The sequence below is a fragment of the Oncorhynchus mykiss genome, chromosome 6 (assembly GCF_013265735.2).
Source record: "Oncorhynchus mykiss isolate Arlee chromosome 6, USDA_OmykA_1.1, whole genome shotgun sequence".
Lineage (NCBI taxonomy): Eukaryota > Metazoa > Chordata > Actinopteri > Salmoniformes > Salmonidae > Oncorhynchus > Oncorhynchus mykiss.
The window spans coordinates 51,767,229-51,791,146 of NC_048570.1; the positions used below are offsets into that span (position 1 = coordinate 51,767,229).

General features: G+C 43.2%; 1 protein-coding gene across 1 annotated transcript in view; it reads right to left on the minus strand.

Annotated features, from left to right (window-relative positions):
* cmya5 (cardiomyopathy associated 5) overlaps positions 1 to 23,918 on the minus strand; it is a 78,996-nt gene that overhangs the window by 48,577 nt on the left and 6,501 nt on the right. Inside the window, exons 2-4 of the mRNA XM_036981763.1 lie at positions 18,560 to 18,624; positions 8,584 to 11,374; positions 5,083 to 5,895 (exon numbers count right to left, since the gene is read on the minus strand). Coding sequence (XP_036837658.1) covers positions 5,083 to 5,895; positions 8,584 to 11,374; positions 18,560 to 18,624 — 3,669 coding nt within the window. The remainder of the gene's footprint in view (positions 1 to 5,082; positions 5,896 to 8,583; positions 11,375 to 18,559; positions 18,625 to 23,918) is intronic.

Here is a 23,918-nt window from a genome sequence, read left to right on the forward strand (position 1 = left end):
AACTTTTTTAACAAATCGAAAACTGAAAAATTGGGCGTGCAAAATTGTTCAGCCCCCTTAAGTTAATACTTTGCAGCCCCACCTTTTGCTGCGATTACAGCTGTAAGTCGCTTGGGGTATGTCTCTATCAGTTTTGCACATCGAGAGACTGACATTTTTTCCCATTCCTCCTTGCAAAACAGCTCGAGCTCAGTGAGGTTGGATGGAGAGCATTTGTGAACAGCAGTTTTCAGTTCTTTCCACAGATTCTCGATTGGATTCAGGTCTGGACTTTGACTTGGCCATTCTAACACCTGGATATGTTTATTTTTGAACCATTCCATTGTAGATTTTGCTTTATGTTTTGGATCATTGTCTTGTTGGAAGACAAATCTCCGTCCCAGTCTCAGGTCTTTTGCAGACTCCATCAGGTTTTCTTCCAGAATGGTCCTGTATTTGGCTCCATCCATCTTCCCATCAATTTTAACCATCTTCCCTGTCCCTGCTGAAGAAAAGCAGGCCCAAACCATGATGCTGCCACCACCATGTTTGACAGTGGGGATGGTGTGTTCAGCTGTGTTGCTTTTACGCCAAACATAACGTTTTGCATTGTTGCCAAAAAGTTCAATTTTGGTTTCATCTGACCAGAGCATCTTCTTCCACATGTTTGGTGTGTCTCCCAGGTGGCTTGTGGCAAACTTTAAACAACACTTTTTATAGATATCTTTAAGAAATGGCTTTCTTCTTGCCACTCTTCCATAAAGGCCAGATTTGTGCAATATACGACTGATTGTTGTCCTATGGACAGAGTCTCCCACTTCAGCTGTAGATCTCTGCAGTTCATCCAGAGTGATCATGGGCCTCTTGGCTGCATCTCTGATCAGTCTTCTCCTTGTATGAGCTGAAAGTTTAGAGGGACGGCCAGGTCTTGGTAGATTTGCAGTGGTCTGATACTCCTTCCATTTCAATATTATCGCTTGCACAGTGCTCCTTGGGATGTTTAAAGCTTGGTAAATCTTTTTGTATCCAAATCCGGCTTTAAACTTCTTCACAACAGTATCTCGGACCTGCGTGGTGTGTTCCTTGTTCTTCATGATGCTCTCTGCGCTTTTAACGGACCTCTGAGACTATCACAGTGCAGGTGCATTTATACGGAGACTTGATTACACACAGGTGGATTGTATTTATCATCATTAGTCATTTAGGTCAACATTGGATCATTCAGAGATCCTCACTGAACTTCTGGAGAGAGTTTGCTGCACTGAAAGTAAAGGGGCTGAATAATTTTGCACACCCAATTTTTCAGTTTTTGATTTGTTAAAAAAGTTTGAAATATCCAATAAATGTCGTTCCACTTCATGATTGTGTCCCACTTGTTGTTGATTCTTCACAAAAAAAATACAGTTTTATATCTTTATGTTTGAAGCCTGAAATGTGGCAAAAGGTCGCAAAGTTCAAGGGGGCCGAATACTTTCGCAAGGCACTGTAATTGACAATATCATTGGGTTTTGTTATGAATGAGCCATCTGATTCAATGAATGATGGAACTGAGTTTGCCTTTTTGTCCAAATTTTTATTTAAGGTGCTCCAAAGCTTTTTTTCTATCAATCTTAATAGAATTGATCTTTGTTTCAAATCAAATTGTATTTGTCACATGCGCCGATTACAACAGGTGTAGTAGACCTTACAGTGAAATGCTTACTTACACACCCTTAACCAACAATGCAGTTTTAAGAGAAATACCTACCAAAATAAGAAATAAAGTAACAAATAACTAAAGAGCAGCAGTAAAATAACAATAGAGGCTATATATAAGGGTGTACCGGTACAGAGTCAATGTGCAGGGGCACCGGTTAGTCAAGGTAATTTATGTAATATATACATGTGGGGTAGAGTTATTAAAGTAACTTTTGCATAAATAATAACAGAGAGTAGCAGCAGCGTAAAGGAGGGGGGAGGGTCAGAGGCTGAGCAGTAGCCTTGTGGTCAGAGGCTGAGCAGTAGCCATACCAGGCAGTGATGCAGCCAGTCAGGATGCTCTCGATGGTGCAGCTGTAGAACCTTTTGACGATTTGAGGACCCATGCCAAATCTTTTCAGTCTCTTGAGGGGGAAAAGGTTTTGTTGTGCCCTCTTCACGACTGTCTTGGTGTGCTTGGACCATGATAGTTTGTTGGTGATGTGGACACCAAGGAACTTGAAGCTCTCAACCTGCTCCACTACAGCCCAGTCGATGAGAATGGGGGGTCCTCCTTTTCCTGTAGTCCACAATCATCTCCTTAGTCTTGATCACGTTGAGGGAGAGGTTGTTGTCCTGGCACCACACGGCCAGGTCTCTGACCTCCTCCCTATATGCTGTCTCGTCGTTGTTGGTGATCAGTTCTACCACTGTTGTCATCAGCAAACTTAATGATGGTGTTGGAGTCGTGCCTGGCCGTGCAGTCATGAGTGAACAGGGAGTACAGGAGGGTTTCATAGTATAATTTCTTATTTTTATTCAGATAGACACATGATTTCTGAATATGCAGTACGTTTACCAATCGGTTCTGCAGCCAGACTTACAGTATGTGCCATTCCTTTTGCCTCATACCTCTCGACCATTACATTTTCCAATTCCTCATCAATCCACAGGGATTTAACAGTGTTTGCTGTCATTTTCTTAATAATGGGTGCATGCTTAATAGTAACTGGAATAAGCAATTTCATAAATGTGTCAAGTGTAGCATCTGGTTGCTCCTCATTACACACCACAGACCAACAAATATTATTTACATCAACAACGTAGGAATCACTACAATCACTACACTAATCACTATGACCTCTTAGACACTATATTAGGCACAGCCTTTGGAACTTCGGTTTTCCTAGATATGGCTACTATATTGTGATCACTACATCCTATGGATTTGGATACTACTTTAAAGCAAATTTCTGCATCAATAGTAAAGATGTGATCAATACATGATTATGATGTCATTCATGTCCTGTTTGTAACTACCCTGTTAGGTTGACTGATAACCTGAACCAGGTTGCAGGCACAAGTTACAGTTTGAAGCTTTTTCAATATTTAAATCACCCAGAAAATGTATCCTGAATGTTTTGGTACACCTACTGGAGAGCTCTTCTTTGTCTATACCTATTCAGCATTGTTCACACCCTCTTAGAGCCTTAGCCCCACCCATCTCTTTAAGGATTCACATGAGGCCATGTGCTAAACAGAGTGAGTAGTTTAGTAAACAACCAACGATTTCCAGACTAAAAGTAGTAAAAGTAGTAGCCAACAATAAGGAAAAACTTCAGGTAAAAATACACTATCTAGTCCTTGGCCTATATCGTAATCTGACTTTGCAGGTCATGTTGTTCTTCAAATTACCATCTCTGGTAAACAGACACTATATCAAATACAATCTAAGTTTATTTGCCACATGCACAGAATACAGAAGGTGAAAATGGTTCAGTGAAATGGTTACTGCATAGTAGCAATTTCAAAAACAGAGAGTGTCCAGATAAATATACATTATAATTATTAGATGATGCTTACCCGACACACCAATCTAAATTGATGGGCCATGTGAAGGAAATGCTATAACCACCTCCCAGCCACATGTAGCTATGTGGAAGGGACACTATTGTCTACACATGTTCATGAAATACAATAGGATGGCCATAATCACCCCCAGACACACCTGGCTAACTTGATGGGTCATGTAATCATCTGTCTTTTGTTAGCTAGCTTGCTAAACAATGAACCGCCATAATCGCAACTCGTACTACTACCAATACAAACATTGTCATAGCTGTAGTATGAATCTGCAGGTAGCTAAAGCTAACCAACTTGGTTCATTGTTAGCTAGCTAACATTAGTCTATAACCAGCAATGCAAATGTGTTTCTGATTCAATTAATATTACGACACAGATCATGTAAATACGAATTTGTTCTCAACTGACTTGCCTTGTTAAATAAAGGAAAATGAAACAAAATGACCTGAAACATGATAGCTAGAGCGCAATGAGCCAAGTGTAAAGCCTTGTGTTGTAGGTTATTGTCCTGGAGATAGGTGGATTCCTCTCCCAGTCTCTGGTGTAAAGCAGACGGAAGCAGCTATTCCTCTAAATAAGGAGGCAGTTCCTTCGTGATGTGTTGTGTTGGATTTGCCCCAAACATAAGGCTCAGCATTTAAGGCCAAAAAAGTTGATTTCTTTGCCGTGTTTAATTTTTTTTCAGTTTTAATTTAGTGCCTTGTTACATGTTTTTTTTGATTTTTAAATTCCGCATTTTATATTTTCACTCTGTAATTTAGCAGATTATTGTGGAGTAACTACAATGTTGTTGATCCATCCTCTGTTTTCTCCCTTCACAGCCCTTGAACTCTGTAGCTGTTTTAAAATCACCAATGGCCTCATCCTGCAGCTCAGTTCAGAGTGACGACTCTATCTTTGTTGTGTCTGGGTGGTTTAATAAATCATCCACAGCATAATTATTAACTTGACCACGTTTAAAGAGATATTACAATTTATTGGATTTTATTCAACCTTTATTTAAGCAGGAAGGCATGCTGAGACCACAGTCTCTTTTGCAGATGAGCCCTCCATAAACACATAAATAACCAACATCATATAAAAAAAACACTTGAATCATTGTCTGATTTGTTATTGTTATCCATTTACCAATCACTGCTCTTCTTTATGAAGCTTTCGAAAAGATCCCTGGTCTTTGTAGTTGACAAAAAAAAATCACAACTAAATTCATTTCACTCCCACTTTGTCACACAACAAAAATGTGAACATATCCAAAGAGGTGAATACCCACTGTACTTGTTCAAATTTATTTTGTTTTGAAATGTATTTAGAAGTAATGAAATACCTGAAATAGTATTTGAGCCCAGGTATGATCCACAAGTGTTGTATCTAGTTGTATAGTGCTGATTTACATTGTTTTATGCATTTATGTATAATTGCACTAAATGTGGTGATGCTGTGCTGTTGAGTGTAAGATGCAAGACAAGTTTCCAGGAAGGGACACAATAATGAATTACCTGAATTGTGACATGGGGTGATGTGAATAGTTTACTCTATCCACTAACATCTAACTTTGTCACTCACCCTGATGTCTTCGTAGGCTGTCTCCACGCTGGTGACCTCATGATCCTGGTGTCCTCCAGACAGTCTGTCAGTCTCAGAGAGCAGACAACCACAGCCCAGACAGAAGCAATCCATCCCCTGTAGGGCAGCAGCTGCTCTGGCCTGGCTCTCCTCCTCCGCATCGAATATCTCATAATCAGCCTCAATGGGCTCCTCGTAAGCGGGGAGATCCAGCCCTCTCTCTTCTCTTACCCTCTCCTCCATCTCTCGCTCCTTCTGCCTCTCCATATCCACCAACAGGTTTTCTCTCACCCTTTCCTTCTGCTTTTCTCCCTCCAATACCAACTCCATCTCACTCTTCCTCTCCTGTCGCTCCTTCTCCTTCAGCCTCTGATTGTCTCTTTCTCTCTCCCTCTCTCTCTCCTGTCTCTCCTTCTGCTCCCTCTCCTCCCTCTCCTGTCTCTCCTCCTCCCTCAACAACTCTCTCTCCCTCTCCTTTTCCTCCCTCTCATGTCTCTCCTTCTCTGCCCTCTCCTGTCTCGCTTTCTCTTCCTTCAGTCTCTGCCTGTCCTTTTCTCGCTCCCTTTCCATCTGTCTCTCCCTCTCCTGTCTCTCTTTCTCTTCCTTCAGCCTCTGCCTGTCCTTTTCTCTCTCCCTCTCCACCTGTCTCTCCTTCTCCTCGCTCTCCTCCTTCAGCCTATGCATCTCCCTTTCTCTCTCCCTCTCCAACTCCATCTGTCTTTCCCTCTCCTGTCTCTCCTTCTCCTCCCTCTCCTTCCGCCTCAGTCTCTCATTTTCTCTTTCCCGCTCCAACTCCATCTGTCTCTCCTTCTCCTGTCTCTCTTTCTCTTCCTTCAGCCTCTGTCTGTCCTTTTCTCTCTCCCTCTCCATCTGTCTCTCCCTCTCCTGTCTCTCCTTCTCCTCGCTCTCCTCATTCAGCCTCTGCCTCTCCCTTTCCTTTTCTCTCTCCCTCTCTAACTCCATCTGTCTTTCCCTCTCCTGTATCTCCTTCTCCTCTCTCTCCTTTAGCCTCTGCCTCTCAATTTCTCTCTCCCTCTCCAATTCTATCTGTATCTCCCTCTCCTGTCTCTCTTTCTCTTCCTTCAGCCCCTGCCTGTCCTTTTCTCTCTCCCTCTCCTGTCTCTCCTTCTCCTCACTCTCCTCCTTCAGCCTCTGCCTTTCCCTTTCTCTCTCCTTCTCCTCTCTCTCCTTCAGCCTTTGCCTCTCATTTTCTCTTTCCCGCTCCAAATCCATCTGTCTCTCCCTCTCCTGCCTCTCCTTCTCCTTCTCCTGTCTCTCTTTCTCTTCCTTTAGCCTCTGCCTGTCCTTTTCTCTCTCCTTCTCCATCTGTCTCTCCTTCTCCTCGCTCTCCTCCTTCAGCCTCTGCCTTTCCCTTTCTCTCTCCCTCTCCTGTCTCTCCTTCTCCTCGCTCTCCTCCTTCAGCCTCTGCATCTCCTTTTCTCTCTCCCTCGCCACCTGTCTCTCCTTCTCCTCGCTCTCCTCCTTCAGCCTATGCATCTCCCTTTCTCTCTCCCTCTCCAACTCCATCTGTCTCTCCCTCTCCTGTCTCTCCTTCTCCTCTCTCTCCTTCAGCCTCTGCCTCTCCCTTTCTCTCTCCCTCTCCAACTCCATCTGTCTTTCCCTCTCCTGTCTCTCCTTCTCCTCCCTCTCCTTCAGCCTCTGCCTCTCATTTTCTTTCTCCCGCTCCAATTCTATCTGTCTCTCCTTCTCCTGTCTCTCTTTCTCCTCCTTCAGCCTTTGCCTCTCCTTTTCTCTCTCCCTCTCCTGTCTCTCCTTCTCCTCGCTCTTCTCCTTCAGCCTCTGCATCTCCTTTTCTCTCTCCCTCTCCAACTCCATCTGCCTTTCCCTCTCCTGTCTCTCCTTATCCTCCCTCTCCTTCAGCCTCTGCCTCTCCTTTTGTCTTTCCCTCTCAAACTCCATCTGTCTCTCCCTCTCCTGTCTCTCCTTCTCCTCTCTCTCCTTCAGCCTCTGTCTCTCATTTTCTCTCTCCCTCTCCAATTTTATCTGTCTCTCCTTCTCCTTCTCCTGTCTCTCTTTCTCTTCCTTCAGCCTCTGCCTGTCCTTTTCTCTCTCCTTCTCCATCTGTCTCTCCTTCTCCTCGCTCTCCTCCTTCAGCCTCTGCCTTTCCCTTTCTCTCTCCCTCTCCTGTCTCTCCTTCTCCTCGCTCTCCTCCTTCAGCCTCTGCATCTCCTTTTCTCTCTCCCTCTCCACCTGTCTCTCCTTCTCCTCACTCTCCTCCTTCAGCCTATGCATCTCCCTTTCTCTCTCCCTCTCCAACTCCATCTGTCTTTCCCTCTCCTGTCTCTCCTTCTCCTCCCTCTCCTTCAGCCTCTGCCTCTCATTTTCTCTCTCCTGCTCCAATTCTATCTGTCTCTCCTTCTCCTGTCTCTCTTTCTCTTCCTTCAGCCTCTGCCTGTCCTTTTCTCTCTCCTTCTCCATATGTCTCTCCCTCTCCTGTCTCTCCTCCTTCAGCCTTTGCCTCTCCTTTTCTCTCTCCCTCTCCTGTCTCTCCTTCTCCTCGCTCTCCTCCTTCAGCCTCTGCCTCTCCTTTTCTCTCTCCCTCTCCAACTCCATCTGCCTTTCCCTCTCCTGTCTCTCCTTCTCCTCCCTCTCCTTCAGCCTCTGCCTCTCCTTTTGTCTTTCCCTCTCAAACTCCATCTGTCTCTCCCTCTCCTGTCTTTCCTTCTCCTCTCTCTCCTTCAGCCTCTGCCTCTCATTTTCTCTCTCCCTCTCCAACTCCATCTGCCTTTCCCTCTCCTGTCTCTCCTTCTCCTCCCTCTCCTTCAGCCTCTGCCTCTCCTTTTGTCTTTCCCTCTCAAACTCCATCTGTCTCTCCCTCTCCTGTCTCTCCTTCTCCTCTCTCTCCTTCAGCCTCTGCCTCTCATTTTCTCTCTCCCTCTCCAATTCTATCTGTCTCTCCTTCTCCTTCTCCTGTCTCTCTTTCTCTTCCTTCAGCCTCTGCCTGTCCTTTTCTCTCTCCTTCTCCATCTGTCTCTCCCTCTCCTGTCTCTCCTTCTCCTCCTTCAGCCTCTGCCTCTCCCTTTCTCTTTCCCTCTCCTGTCTCTCCTTCTCCTCGCTCTCCTCCTTCAGCCTCTGCCTCTCCCTTTCTCTCTTCCTCTCCAACTCTATATGTCTATCCCTCTCCTGTCTCTCCTTCACCTGTCTCTCCTTCTCCTTCTCCTCCTTCAGCCTCTCCCTTTCTCTCTCCCTCTCCAATTCTATTGTTCTCTCCCTCACCTGTCTCTCCTCTTCTTTCAGCCTCTGCTTCTCCTTTTCTCTCCCCCTCTCCATCTGTCTTTTCCTCTCATGTCTCTCCTTCTCCTCCTTCTCCTTCTCTTCCTTCAGCCTCTCCTTTTCTCTTTCATTTTCCACCTGTCTCTCCCTCTCCTGTTTCTCCCTCTCCTGTCTCTCCTTCTCCTCCTTCAGCCCCTGCCTCTCCCTATCTCTCTCCCTTTCCAATTGTATATGTCTCTCCCTCTCCTGTCTCTCCTTTTCCTTCCTCTCCTTGTTCTCCTTCTCCTGTCTCTCCTTTGCCTCCTTCAGCCTTAGCCTCTCCCTTTCTCTTTCCTTCTCCAACCCCATCTGTCTCTCCTTCTCATGTTTCCCCCTCTCCTCTCTCTCCCACTCCTCCCTCTCCTGTCTCTCCTCCTCCTTGAGCCTCTGCTTCTTTCTCTCCCTCTCCAACTCCATCTCTCTCTCCTTTTCTTTCTCCAGCTCCCTCTCTCTCTCTAGATTAGAGTTAGGGCCTGGGCAGAGCTGTTTTCTCTCTGTCTCAGACACCATCATTTCTCTTGCCTCCTGCTGCGAGATTATCTCATACTCCAGCTCTTCTGCAGTCTCCCTGTGCAGCTCCATCTCTGAAACGACAGTTTCTCTGTGCAGCTCAGAGAGGTCTTCCTGAGGAGCAAAGCTCCTGAGGGGAGTGAACACCCACTCGTCCTCACCTTCCAAGTCCTGCTTCTTCATTGGCTCTTTCTCCTGTCCCTTATCTCCCTCAGCAGGGGCAAGAAGTGACGCCCATCGCTCCGCAGCTTCTGCAGGAGGGGCAGTTGGAACTACTTTGGCTTCAGGATTGTGTGTGAAGGACTCCTCCGCTACACTCACAGGCTCCTCAGATCTATTCTCTACTTTTTCAACTTTGTGTGCTTCAGCTAGCATTTCCATTCTATTGATTGCTTCAGCTGCAATTTCAGATGCCATTTTAGTATCATCTGATACTTTCACAACAACTACTGATAAATCAGTAACTGCCTTTTGAGAGACCCTGTGTAGCTCCAGTGCTCCTGCTATGGCCTCAGTTGGATCTTTAATAGCATCCTCTGCTCTTACAGGTTCAGATGCTTTAATTACAGTCTCTGTTTTACTTTCAGTTGACACCTGATTCACCTGTACAACCACAGGCTCCTGAATTACAACTGGTTTTGCCACTCTAGACACTTCTACTTTGTCTTGTTTTTTCACCTCCTCTGCCTGAGCTAGTAGCTCTGTTTCATGGGATACTTTATCTGACACTACCTCCTCCTGGCTGTCAACCTCGGACTCATGTGCCTCAGGTGTTGTCTCACTTTTAGCTTCCTCTACCACATCAACCTTCTCAGGTTTCTTTCCTGGGACTAGATGGTCCTTCTCAACTTGAGACACTTTGCTGTCTGTATTTACAGACTCAGAGTCTTTTTCTGGACCAGTTTCCTTGATGTGCAGCAAAGATTTCTCTGTTGATTCTTCCATCTCTGTTGATTCCTCCATCTCTTTATATCCTGCTGGTTGCAGGTACCCATTCATCTCTGCAGCTTTGATCTCCTCATTCTTACACTCCTCCTTCTCCTCCTCTTCTTCTTCCACCACTCTCGTTAGGAATCCGGTCAGCTCAAACTTACTCTGCGACCACATCATTAGCCCCTCCCCTTTACCATCCACTTCTTCTGATTGGTCCTCCACATTGGGAGTCTCGTCTTTCAGGATAAACTTCTCCAGGTATCCGTCTGTTTCCTCTGAATCAGACAGTCGCCTCTGGAACGATCTGTCCGACCCCACGCTTTCTGCCTCTGAGCCTTCCTCGTCGCTCCTCCTCCTCTCCCCCATGGCGTCCTCGTACAGGTCGGAGTAGAGGAAGGACATGGCTGTGGGTTCCTCTAGCAGGATGGGATCAATGATCTTAGGGGGTCCTGGGGAGAGGAAGATGGGGGTGAGGATGCTCTCCTCTCTGCCGAACAGCGCTGACCCACTTTCCTTCAGAGACCTCAGACTCTCCCTTCTTCCTTCCTTCCCTCCCTCCTCTTCATCCTCTTCTCCCCTTTTCATCAGGTCCTCTGGGGGTGCGTGGTGTTTGTTCCCGTAGAACACCTCATCCAAACGCTCGCTGGCAATCTCCATGTCTGTGACAAACACAAAGTCATCGTCCGGAGCTGCAGAGAGGCTGTCTGTGGCTGTCATCTGCCCCAGATTAGTCTCCTCTCGTTGGGGCTTCGTGGGTGTCTCGTCTCCCACTGGCTCTGGAACCTGCTGCCCAGGAACCACCTCATCCAGGAGGGTAAATGCCTCAAAGTAGTCCATGTCGCTGGTGCCGTCCCTGTGGCTGTGAGGCCCCTGTTGCTCTGTGGGTTCTGAGGGCTTAGACTCTCCTACTTCTTCTCCTTCTGTGCCCTCCTGTACCTCCTTCATTTCTGGGTAGTCCTGGGCAGGTAAGGCCTCAGAGCCCCGCCTGGATTTGGACCTGATCCTGGGTGTCTCCTCCAAGTAGGACAGGTTATCCTGCAGCTCAGTGCTCTCCTCCTCGTCCACTGTGGGCAGTTTGGACGGGACTTTGATGTTGAGGATCTCATAACCCTCTGAAATCAGACTAAACAGCTCCTGCTCTTTGTCTTTCACTTCCCCTGACTCTGTGTCTGACTCTACACTCTCCACACGGATGTTTGGCACAGACACCTCAGCCATCTCAGGCCTCTCCACCCCCAGTGTCGAGCCAGACCTGGAGCTCCCGGGTCTCCTTAGCCTCTCCCCCAGCCTGGCCTTTCCTCTCATCCTCTTCCTCCTCCGAACTATCTTGTCCTCATCGAAGACAATGGTAATTTTGCCCTGTGCACCTCCACCACCGGTAGCAGAGCCATCCAAACTGTAGGTGTCAGAGCTGTAGCTGGCCTCCGACGCCCAGGGGGTGGAGCATCGGCTGGAGGCCGTTTCCCAGACTATGCCGCTGTCCTCACTCTGAACAGTCACCATGGAGAAGGACGGGTCCACCATCAGACACTGCAGCTTGGGCTTCACAGACTGGTCCTGGACCACCTCCCGCAGACTGAAGAAAGGAACAGGGAGTTAGATTAGTTACTTGGGAGCACATAAGAACATAGGTCTACAAGTGAAATGCACATGTGGGGGTACTTCAGGGGGTATTCCGGGAATAGCAAACTGTGAGCAAAAACCTCACATTGAACGTGATTACCTCAACCGTTTCTCAGCTTGATAACTAGAGAAGTGTGCATCAACTTGCAGTGTGTGTGTGCATATCAGTGCGTGTGTGTGATAAGTGATCAATTAATCAATGTCTGGTTGTGCGCATGTGTGTTTGGCAAGGGGTATCGCTTGACCGTAGCTCTGGGAATCTTAATTGTACAAACCCTATTATCTGGCAGGCAGGGAATATTATTTCTAGATCAATTCTAGAGCGAAGATTCTACACCCCACTTTGCTCAAGCTGATCCTCTCCAATGGACTCAGAAGGTGAAGCTAAAAATGGGTCAGTTTGGGGCATTCAAAGGGGAGAGTCAATAGTCAGGTTTCCATCGCCCCAGGTTTATTTAACAAAATCAACATCCCATTGGGCACACACTGGTTGAATCAACATTGTTTCCATGTCATTGAACCAACGTAGAATATGCATTGAATTGATGCCTGTGCCCAGTTGGATGTGTAAAGGGATGGCAGCTATAGGATAAATGTTCTAAAGGTCAACAACAGAGTTGTATTTTTCTTTTGTTGAACTTTCTTTATTTGGATAGTAGCTGCGGCACACCTTTTGTAATATCCAGGAAAGTAGACCGGACACCGTCGCAAATCACACATTGTGTCCTGTCACAGATCATTCTCTAACCACTTGCAAGAAGCCTGATCCAGGCCTATTTAAGTCAAGTCGGCCTTTGAGTGAGAATGTAATGGTCAACAGTGTCGAAGGCCTTGGAAGGTTTATGAATGAGGCAGCACAATGTTTTTTATGATCTAAGCAATTTAACACATCATCTATAACAAGCGTAGCAGCTGAAACTGTGCTATGTCTGGGTCTAAAACCAGACTGGTGCACATTTAGAATAGAATGAGAAGTTTAAAAAGGTCTTAGCTGAGAGTTGGCCAGGGATTCTAAAACTTTGGAAAGCAAGATAATTGATCTAAGTCAAAATGATCTACTCCGTTGTGTAGGGGGGAGGACGTGTCACTTTCCAGATCTTAGGGATAACACCAGGAACAATTGTCAAGTAAAAAATATAGGCTAATGATTCTGCAATAAGTGGGGCAGAGAGCTGCAGTAAGAAGGGATCAAGAGAATCAGCCCCTGTGGATTTGTTAGCAAGGCACTTACCAAATCATAGATATAAAATGGTTGATATGAAAATAGAGAATGTGTATCTGGGAGTGCATCATTTTCAAAAGTTTCGAGGGGAATAAATTAGGAATTTCTAGAAACTATTCTTTAAAATAGATGGCCAGCTGAGGCAAAATGGTGTTTCCATCTGTCTGAGCTGATCTCAGTCCAGCTTTCAACTTAGTCTTGAAAGTTGTAATAGTAGAATGCACAAGGTGCAATTTCGAAATCGGTCATCAGTTTTCCTCTTGTCATGTCAGTCATTGAATACCTTAGAGAGCTATTTATAACTTGGCAGAAACGTCCAGATCAACTAGCCCATGTCAGCTAACAGCTAACATTCAGAGATTTAAGTACTTTCCAGAAGTTTGCTGGATTCCTACTATTCTGACATACACAGTTCAAGAAGTACAGTATGTTGACTTTGCTTTCCAAACCAAAGACAGACATCTACAGTGCCTTCAGAAGTATTCACACCACTTGACTTTTTCCACATTTTGTTGTGTTACAGCCTGAATTTAAAATTGATTACATAGAGATGTTTTGTTACTGGCCTACACACAATATGCCATCATGTCAAAGTGGAATTATGTTTTCTAAAAGTTTTACAAATCAATTAAAAATTAAAAGCTGAAATGTCTTGAGTAAATAAATATTCAACCCCTTTGTTATGGCAAGCCTACATAAGTTCAGGAGTAGAACTGTGCTTAACAAGTCACATAAGTTGCATAGTTGCATAATGACTACCTCATATTTGTACCCCACAAATACAATTATCTGTAAGGTCCCTCAATCGAGCAGTGAATTTCAAATGCAGATTCAACCACAAAGATCAGGGAGGTTTTTCATTGCCTCACAAAGAAGAGCACCTATTGGTACATGGGTAAAAAAAAATTAAAAAGCAGATATTGAATATCCCTTTGAGTATGGTGACGTTATTAATTACACTTTGGATGGCGTATCAATACACCCAGTCACTACAAAGATATAGGCGTCCTTCCTAGCTCAGTTGCCGGAGAGGAAGGAAACCGCTCAGGGATTTTACCATGAGGCCAATGGTGACTTTAAACAGTTACAGATTTTAATGGCTGTGTTGGAGAAAACTGAGGATGGATCAACAACATTGTAGTTACTCCACAATACTAACCTAATTTACAGAGTGAAAAGAAGGAAGTTGAACAGAATAAAAAATATTCCAAAGCATGCATCCTGTTTGAAACAAGACACTAAAGTTACACTGCAAAAAAATGTGGCAAAGCAATTAACTTTTTGTCCTGAAAACAAAGTGTTATATTTGGGGCAAATCCAATACATCAGTGAGTACCACTCTCCGTATTTTCAATCATAGTGGTGGCTGCTCCATGTAATGGGTATGCTTGTAATAGTTAAGGACTGGGGAGTTCTTTAGGATAAAAAGAAACGGAATGGGGCTGAGTAAAGGCAAAATCCTATTGGAAAACCTTGTTCAGTCTGCTTTCCATCAGACGAGAAATGAATTCACCTTTCAGCAGCACAATAATCTACAACACGAGGCCAAATCTACATGTATGTATGACTGTGTATGACTGTCTATAGGACTGCCAGTCATCCATGGTATCAGTCAATTTAGCCTTAGCCCAAGCAAAATGTATTTCCTGTAATTTTTCGTTAAATGTATGCATGCTTATCTACAATTGTTGAACAGAGAAGCAAAACAATGTAGGGCCTGATCCGAGTCAGATGACACAATCCCCGAGTCACACAACCCCAGATCAGACATGAAATGTTGATAATTCAAATGCCCAAAATGTCTCTTTGCAATAATCCGTGGGCAGGATTTAGGTAGCTTATCATCTCTTATGCAGGCAATGGGACAATGTTCACTGAGCTCATTAGCAAAGATTCCATTGGCAGTATATTTAGGAGGGCATTTGTTAGAATAATATCTAAAAGAGTACATTCTTTAGGGTGTTTAAAGTTGGGGAGAGTTGGTTTACTTATCAGCCAAGTTAGAGTTAGGCTGAAATATATTTTTACTGAGCTGTCTGACACTGGCATCAACCAATCCAGATTAAAATGACCCAATATGAATAATTAAGATTTAGCATAGTAAGACAGTAATTCAGACAATTCCTACGCATTTCTCAGTAATTGGTATTCAGACTTACCTTATGCAGGTGCGTATCAGGCTTAGCAGGTGTGGTTCCCCTGCACGCACTCAATAAATGTAATTCAACTCCTGAAAACCCTCCCACTTACAGATTTTCTTGTAGAGTTGTGTTCAATATGGTTTTCAGTACATGTATCTAAAGCCATCCCTTTAAATGTGGTGTACCTTTAATTTGAATCCAGTCTTTGTGAACAGTGCGCCAGGGTCTAGGTTTAAGCTGCTACAGTATGGTATGCATTCCATTATGATTCAAATAGGCTACATGTCCCAAATTAATTTGTTAGCCTAATATGATCCACTAATGCTAGCAATCCTTAGGACTAAAGGCTACTGATAGTGGCTAATATTTAACATGATACACATTGTAAAAAATTAATTGAAAAGTCTGTCCGTATACTGTAATTAAACATTATAGAAATTATTATAAATCAACTTGGTATGTTTGGTGCTATACTGTAATTTGCGCATGACTACAGAAGCTATGGCTCTCCAAACTATGGCTCTCCAAAGATTATAAGGCCATCATTTCATAAACGTCACAGTGGAAAAGGTTGATATATTGATATGCTTCAGTTTGCTGCCATATGACTAGTTACACATTTGTCTCCTGCAATCATAAGGTAAAATAAATCTAAACAATTGTCATTTATATTTACAATCCCCTTATCCAAACGGCTTACTCATTTACCTACAGTAGCTCTTATCAATTTGTAAATTACAGTGCATGAAAAATGGTGCTATTTATATCGGGAAAAATAAAGTAGATGTCGACCTTATTCATCCTTTCATCGCGCGTGAAATTGTTGGAATTATGAGGAAATTAAGTTGAGGTCAGGATACGGCGTATCCGTAGACACACCGCCGCCATACTTCATTTCTTTGATCTCCACCCCAAAAGAATAACACGCTATTCTCATGCCTAAGTTCAAGTTCAGAATACACGTAGAGAGAAAAGTGCATAAAAAGGGAATGCCATTCCATTTATGCGTGCTTAACTCTGGTCGTAATTCCCGCCTTAGAGCACAAGGCAGAGCCGAGGGAGGGAGATAAATTCCCACTAGTGTCAGCTGGGCTTTATTACCAAGGCCTACATTCAAGATTAAACATTGACATTGCGTAGGGAAACGTTTAAGATGCCCTTTACGAATATGACGACATCCCCACCTTTGCCAAATCTGTATACATTATAACCAGTCAGAGACACATCAGTATTCGACATAGACTTTATTAACCAAGACTCAGTAATAATAAGAATGTCAGTATTGGTTTGAGAGACCAGAGTTACATTCAAATCTATTTTAAAAATCAAACTTCTGGTATTTACGTCAATCAAATCAGCAAGAGTAGAGCAGGCCGTTGCTCATGGTTGGAATATGGCCTAGTGGTTAGAGCGTTGGACTAGTAACTGGAAGGTTGCAAGTTCAAACTCCCGAGCTGTCAAGGTACAAATCTGTCGTTCTGCCCCTGAACAGGCAGTTGCCCCACTGTTCCTAGGCCGTCATTGAAAATAAGACTTTGTTCTTAACTGACTTGCCTAGTTAAATAAAGGTAAAAATAAATAAATACCCATTGCAGTGTGGAATGCAGCCTAGTTGTATTTACACCATCCCAGCAGATATCTTAAAAAAATAACTATGCTATTTGCTTTTCCGAGCATGCACTTAATTTAATTGAGACCGGTAATGAATTGGCCTTGTCTAGCATCATTCTAATGTTCTTCAGTAGAGGGCGCTAGTGGTCTTAAGTCCCAAACACACACTGTATAGTCTTTTGCAATTGTAATGGTATTGAGTTGGGTTGGGTTTAATGGTAAATGTCACAAATCACACTGCATATAGAGCTGTTTTCTAATAATGTTATTGGAAATATAAGACTGCCTTGCAAGTATTACAATTGTATTACAATTGTAATATTTTATTAGGGTTGTTAGAACCTTTTAGTCGCTAGCCCATTTCTCCAACAAAGTTTTAGTCTTGTAGAAAAGGTTCACAGCACCATAGGGATAGCCCTCTCACAAGGCTGCCTTGTTGGACTATTCAAGGAATGTTGGGTTGAAGCATTAAGTTGCTAAGAGAAAGACAAAATGAATTTATTTAATGAAGGAATGACTTGAATTGTGATGATGACCACGCAATTTATCTACCATGAGCAAAATGTATTGGTTTTCTACCCGAAGTTGCAAAGGAAATGTGATCCATTTAATATAAACAAGGGACCAGCAAAATGTCTGGCAGCATAGCAGGAACAGCAGCATTTAGTGGTCAAAACCTGATATTTTCACAGTAATTTATGGTAATTTAAAAAAAAATAATTTCTCAGAACAGAGGAAAATAACCATCAACAAATTCACAAAGAACACATTACATAGTATGAAGAAACAATACTACAAACTGCATATTCATACTACTTGTCAGACATAGATATTGACTTATATTGTATTCTGGTTGTTGGAGTGGGATTGAAGTGAGGGGTTTGTGGGTGGCTTTTGAGTATTTTATTGGATTCCTCATGTCTTACTCATTTGTAGGAAGACGTTTGGTCCAAATCGGATGTTGGGTGCTATATTTATTGAATATATCCTTTAAACTTAAATGGACAATTTGGGTGCAATCAATTTTATAAATTTTTCTGAGATTAAATACAATTTCAACAAAATAAGGTTTCGGGAATGTCAATCTTACCAGTTTATAATTACAAAAACGATTTCAGAACAATGGTGGGTGTCATGGCTTGCTGAAATGACATGGAACAACTCAAATGGTATGACACTTATGGGATGATTTAGAATTTTGTGCAGTAGTATTTACTGATAGCCAGAAACAGTGAACACAATTGCACACATTTATTTTATGATGAAAACAACGTGTTAATATTCTGTGAACAAAACAATGAACTTTGTACTATTCACTGATGAGGTCTAAGATATGTGGTCTAAGATATGTATTTGAGCATTTGATCATTGCTGTTATGCTATAGATACGTTTCAACACAGATCGAAAAATTGCTTGTACGCGATTGAGAAAAACTGTATAACAAATGATCCTATATGCACTGAGCACTCGCTCTGTCCAATAGTAGATCAAAACTGGGAAGGCTAGTGTCCCCGAACATCATCGTGACTGGAGCTGCGGGACAACTATCTATGTAGCTACAGTAGCAATATTCAGGATAACCTAATTAGAGAGTAAAGCACTAAACTGTGTGATAGTGTAAGGCCTAGATTCAATTAGATCAAGTGTTAACTGGTGATCACTGACACCCGCATACTGATGTTTTGGTGGTGTCTGAGATGTAACTGCATGGGAGTTGTCAAACCGGTGAGCAGCTGCTCTTGATCATTGTCACAAAGCCACACAGTTCAGAATGAGAAAATGTAGGCTATATAGAAATAATGATGCTCAAATTGAAAATCATTAAACAAAATAATTAAGTTTTTCTATCAGTCTAAATCGCTTTCCAGTGTTCGAACTTGTAAACAAGCCTGCATACGATTTCTCGTAATGTGACTCTGTGCAGCCATTGGCAATGTCCGCTTTAGGTATAATGACAGGAGTCGCTTGTGGATTTGACAGCTCTAACGCAGTTTCACCTCCGACACGACCAAAATAATAGCTATACGGATGTCGGCTAAAGCGGATCTTAATTAATAGAGCACTAATTGTCCTAGTGTTGTAGAGTGTGTGTGTGTGTGTGTGTGTGTCTGTGTGCTCCAGAGCACAGTAAGACAGTGAAGCACTTAGCTGAAATTCAAGCACCTGTTCCTGAGTTCCTCCACGTCGTCTTCATCCTCCTGAACGACGGCCTCTGGCAACTCATGCTCCTGTAATTCCGTCAAAGCCATATCAGAGTCCATTTTTGTAGTTTATAGCAGGTTCCTTTAGCAGGTTTCAGTATTTTTCCGTAGTTCCTGATGTTTTCTAAAGTTTCTTGTTATTTTTCTGTTGGTATCTGACCCTCTTAGAGGATTGGAGTCCCTCTTCCTATTTGTGTCATTCCAAGCTGGGAGCTATTCGCCTGACTCAGCTAGCACTGGAAATAGACTGACAGAGAGGGACAGAGCGAGACAGGAGAGGGCTAAGGGAAAGGGAGAGGGGAGGGGAGAGAGATGGAGAGAATATATAGGCTGAAAGAGAGGGACAGAGGGGTGAGGAGTGTGAGACAGGTCACTGTGTCTTTCTGCCCCCTGCGTTTCAGTCTGTGGACCTACAACAACACCCTCAGACAGAGACGTAACATGTCACTCACTGCAACAACTGTTCCCTAAGATACAGTGCCTACATTATCTAAAGCTGTGCAAGTTTGCTCCCTATGTGGAACAACACAGAGGGAATTATAAATCAATGTCCTCCAAATGGTGGGTCCTGGTTAGAAACATGACATGGTCATAACTCTAAAATAGCTTTAAGTGGGTCACAGTGCCACAGTGTTCTAGTGGCAGCATGGATCAGGGTCAGTGTGAGTTTAAAGGGATAGTGCGAGCATGCTAGCTGTTCTGGGAGACTTCCAGGCATTGCGCTAACGCTAGTTAGCAATGGCTCGCAAAACTATTTTTTTACTTCCTTCAACTACACTCAGAGATATACAAATGGTATGTCTAAAGAAGGAATACGTGCTAAAACGTGTTAGCCTTGCCGGACAAAAATAAAAAGGTGAAATCAGGTGACTTTTTTTGTCTTTTAAAGTTGCAGTATGCAGAAATCGCTCTGCCATTTCCTGGTGGCTAAAACTTTAATAGTTTGCCTAATTTCAGTTTATGTTACAAAATAAACTAATATTGTGTTGATAATCATTGTACCATCTAAACCGCTGTGAAATATATTTTCCATAACCAAAAATATTGTTGTTTCAGCTGTTTAAAGCTAATGTACGAAAAACCAAAAGTAAAAGATGCTTGTTAGACTTACTTTCAAGTAGAATGATAGATCTATAATACACATTTCTATGTGAATAAAAAATCAAATTGGAGTGCCGTTTCCCAATGTTCTTGAACTTTCATTTGAAAGTTCATCGGACTCTGTGTAAGTAGAAAAAGGCCTTACCCTTTTACACTTGTGGGAATTGGCCTATAAGGATAGGGCTACATTGAAATGTTTCTCACAGAAGAAAAATAAAAAGCATATGCTCAAATGCATACATATAAGCATGGTAGCAAATGAAAGGGAACGGTTTGGAGATTATGGGAAAATTGAGCACAACAGTTCATCTGACAAGACTGAATACAAACGTTACACTGTTGATTTTATGTATATTTGACATTTACTGTACTTTAACACATTTGTTGATCATCTGAAAATACTCTGGATACATTCAGTAACATAAGAATATTGTGGGTTTGGGTGAGAAGACTAACTGGTGTCTCCAAGTGGCCAGACACCTCTCCAAAGTGTGCAGAGTTCCTAAGTAATTTCAAGGCACTCTCCTAGCTGTGCCGTTGAGGAACTAGATCAAGCACACTTGTAGTTGCTTTGTTTGGAACACAACCCTGCATCCCCGCCATCACACAATTGTTGTTATTGTTGACGCAATCCCAAAAACGGACCATTATAAATGACAATCTGGTTCAGGTGGGCATCAGCGTACAGGCTGTGTGAAGGCAAAACTTCTGAAAGGATGGCGTATAGGACCATCACGGGAGAGAACAGAGGCAGCTGCTGTCTGTGTTGTGCTTTTTCTCCAAGTTGTAAAAAGCTGAAACAAATTATGAAACCAGCTGCCAAGCGATTGAAAACCGAAATTCTGGCGTTTTTTCTGAGTAAAGACAGTGTGTCTATGAAAGCGGATGACTAAACATGAAATGACTGCAACACTTAACAAATAACTGCAGTTAGTTTCAGAATGGATGGCAAGGAATAAATTAGTCCTAAATATTTCAAAAACTAAAAGCATTGTATTTAGGACAAATCATTCATTAAACCCTAAATCTCAACTAAATCTTGTAATGAACAATGAGGAAATTAAGAAAGTTGTGGTGACTAAATTGCTTGGAGTAACCCTGGATTGTAAAACTGTCATGGTCCAAACATATTGATCCAACAGTAGCTAAGATGGGTCGAAGTCTCTCCATAATAAATCGCTGCTCTTCCTTAACAGCACTATCAACAAGCCAGGTCCATTTGTCGCACCTGGACTACTTTTCAGTCATGTGGTCAGGTGCCACAAACAGGGACTTAGGAAAATTGCAATTGACTCAGAACAGCACTTAAATTTACACTGAGCGCTAACATTAATAATATGCATGTCAATCTCTCCTGGCTCAAAGTGGAGGAGAGATTGACTTCATCACTACTTGTATTTGTGAGAGCTATTGACATGTTGAAAGCACCGAGCTGTCTGCTACTGGCTCACAGCTCGGACACCCATGCATACCCCACAAGACATGCCACCAGAGGTCTCTTCACAGTTCCCAAGTCCAGAACGGACTATCGGAGGTGCACATTACTACATATAGCCATGACTACATGGAACTCTATTCCACATCAAGTAACTCATGCAAGCAGTAAAATTCGATTTAATAAACAGATAAAAATACACCTTATGGAACAGTTGGAAAATGTGAAGCAACACAAACATAGGCTCAGATACATGCATATACACACACGATAGCATATGTACTAAACTCAGCAAAAAAATAAATGTCCCTTTTTCAGGACCCTGTCTTTCAAAGATAATTCGTAAAAATCCAAATAACTTCACAGATCTTCATTGTAAAGGGTTTAAACACTGTTTCCCATGCTTGTTCAATGAACAATAAAAAATTAATGAACATGCAACTGTGGAATGGTCGTTAAGACACTAACAGCTTAGACTGTAGGCAATTAATAAGGTCACAGTTATGAAAACTTAGGACACTAAAGAGGTATTTTTACAGACTCGGAAAAACACCAAAAGAAAGATGACCAGGGTCCCTGCTCATCTGCGTGAACGTGCCTTAGGCATGCTGCAAGGAGGCATGAGGACTGCTGATATGGCCAGGGCAATAAATTGCTATGTCCGTACTGTGAGACGCCAAAAACAGCACTACAGGGAGACAAGACGGACAGCTGACAGTCCTTGCAGTGGCAGACCACGTGTAACAACACCTGCACAGGATCGGTACATCCGAACATCACACCTGCGGTGCAGGAACAGGATGGCAACAACAACTGCCCGAGTTACACCAGGAACGCACAATCCCTCCATCAGTGCTCAGACTGTCCGCAATAGGCTGAGAGAGGCTGGACTGAGGGCTTGTAGGCCTGTTGTAAGGCAGGTCCTCACCAAACATCACTGGTAACAACGTCTCCTATGGGCACAAACCCACCATCGCTGGACCAGACAGGACTGGCAAAAAGTGCTCTTCACTGACGAGTCGTGGTTTTGTCTCACCAGGGGTGATGGTCGGATTCGCATTTGTTGTTGAAGGAATGAGTGTTACACCAAGGCCTGTACTCTGGAGCAGGATCGATTTGGAGGTGGAGGGTCCGACATGGTCTGGGGCGGTGTGTCACAGCATCATCGGACTGAGCTTGTTGTCATCGCAGGCAATCTCAACGCTGTGCGTTACAGGGAAGACATCCTCCTCTCTCATGTGGTACCCTTCCTGCAGGCTCATCCTGACATGACCCTCCAGCATGACAATGCCGTCAGCCATACTGCTCGTTCTGTGCGTGATTTCCTGCAAGAAAGGAATGTCAATGTTCTGCCTTGGCCAGCGAAGAGCCCAGATCTCAATCCCATTGAGCATGTCTGGGACCTGTTGGATCGGAGGGTGAGGGCTAGGGCCATTACCCCCAGAAATGTCCGGGAACTTGCAGGTGCCTAGGTGGAAGAGTGGGGTAACATTTTGCAGCAAGAACTGGCATATCTGGTGCAGTCCATGAGGAGGAGATGCACTGCAGTACTTAGTATCTGGTGTGGCCACCAGCTGCATTGACTGTTACTTTTGATTTTGACCCCCCCTTTGTTACGGGACACATTATTCCATTTCTGTTAGTCACATCTCTGTGGAACTTGTTCAGTGTATGTCTCAGTTGTTGAATCTTGTTATGTTCATACAAATATTTACACATGTTTAGTTTGCTGAAAATAAACGCAGTTGATAGTGAGGATGTTTTTTTTTGTTGCTGAGTTTATATACACACGTACACATGGATTTTGTTTTGTAGATATGTGGTAGTAGAGTTGGAGCCTGAGGGCACACAATGTGTTGTGAATGTATTGTAATGTTTTTAAAATGGTATAACTGCCTTAATTTTGCCTTGACCCCAGGAAGAGTTGCTGCTGCCTTGGGATCCACAATAAATACACATTTGAAAGCTTGTTCTATTGCCAACATGACTAGGTAAGTTATAAAATAAGATCTTAGTGTTAGGTTTTCACAGTGCAATTCAGAGAAACAGAGCGTCATTTTGGTGCGCATAGAAAGGAGTCATGCATGCATTCAGGTGCGTGTTCCGAGGCCAATTTTCTTCATAAGACAAACATAGTTCAGGGTATGACGCCATGTCATCTAGTAATTGTACATCAAACAAAGTGATCATAAACATTGACTGCATATGAGTTTTGTGATATGGAAATGTGAAGTGCAAATTTGGACTCATGGGTGTTTGGCATCAAAGTGCTATTAATTATAATCCTCAATGTGTCATCTTTCAAAATATATGGAACAAAAATATAATTGCAACATCCCTCTTAGTGAGCATTTCTCCTTTGCCAAGATAATCCATCCACCTGACAGGTGTGGCATATCAAGAAGCTGATTAAACAGCATGAACATAACACAGGTGCAGGTTGTGCTGGGGACAATAAAAGGCCACTCTAGAATGTGCAGTTTTGTCACACAACACAATGCCACAGATGTCTCAAGTTTTGAGAAAGTGTGCAACTAGCATGATTACTGCAGGAATGTCCACCAGAACTGTTGCCAGAGAATGAAATGTTAATTTCTCTACCATAATCCACCTCCAACGTCATTTTAGATAATTTGGCAGTACATCCAATCTGCCTCACAACCGCAGACCATGTGTAACCACACCAGCCCAGGACCTTAACATCTGACTTCTTCACCTGCGGGATCATCTGAGACCAGCCACCCGGACAGCTGATGAAACTGTGGGTTTGCAGAACTGAAGAGTT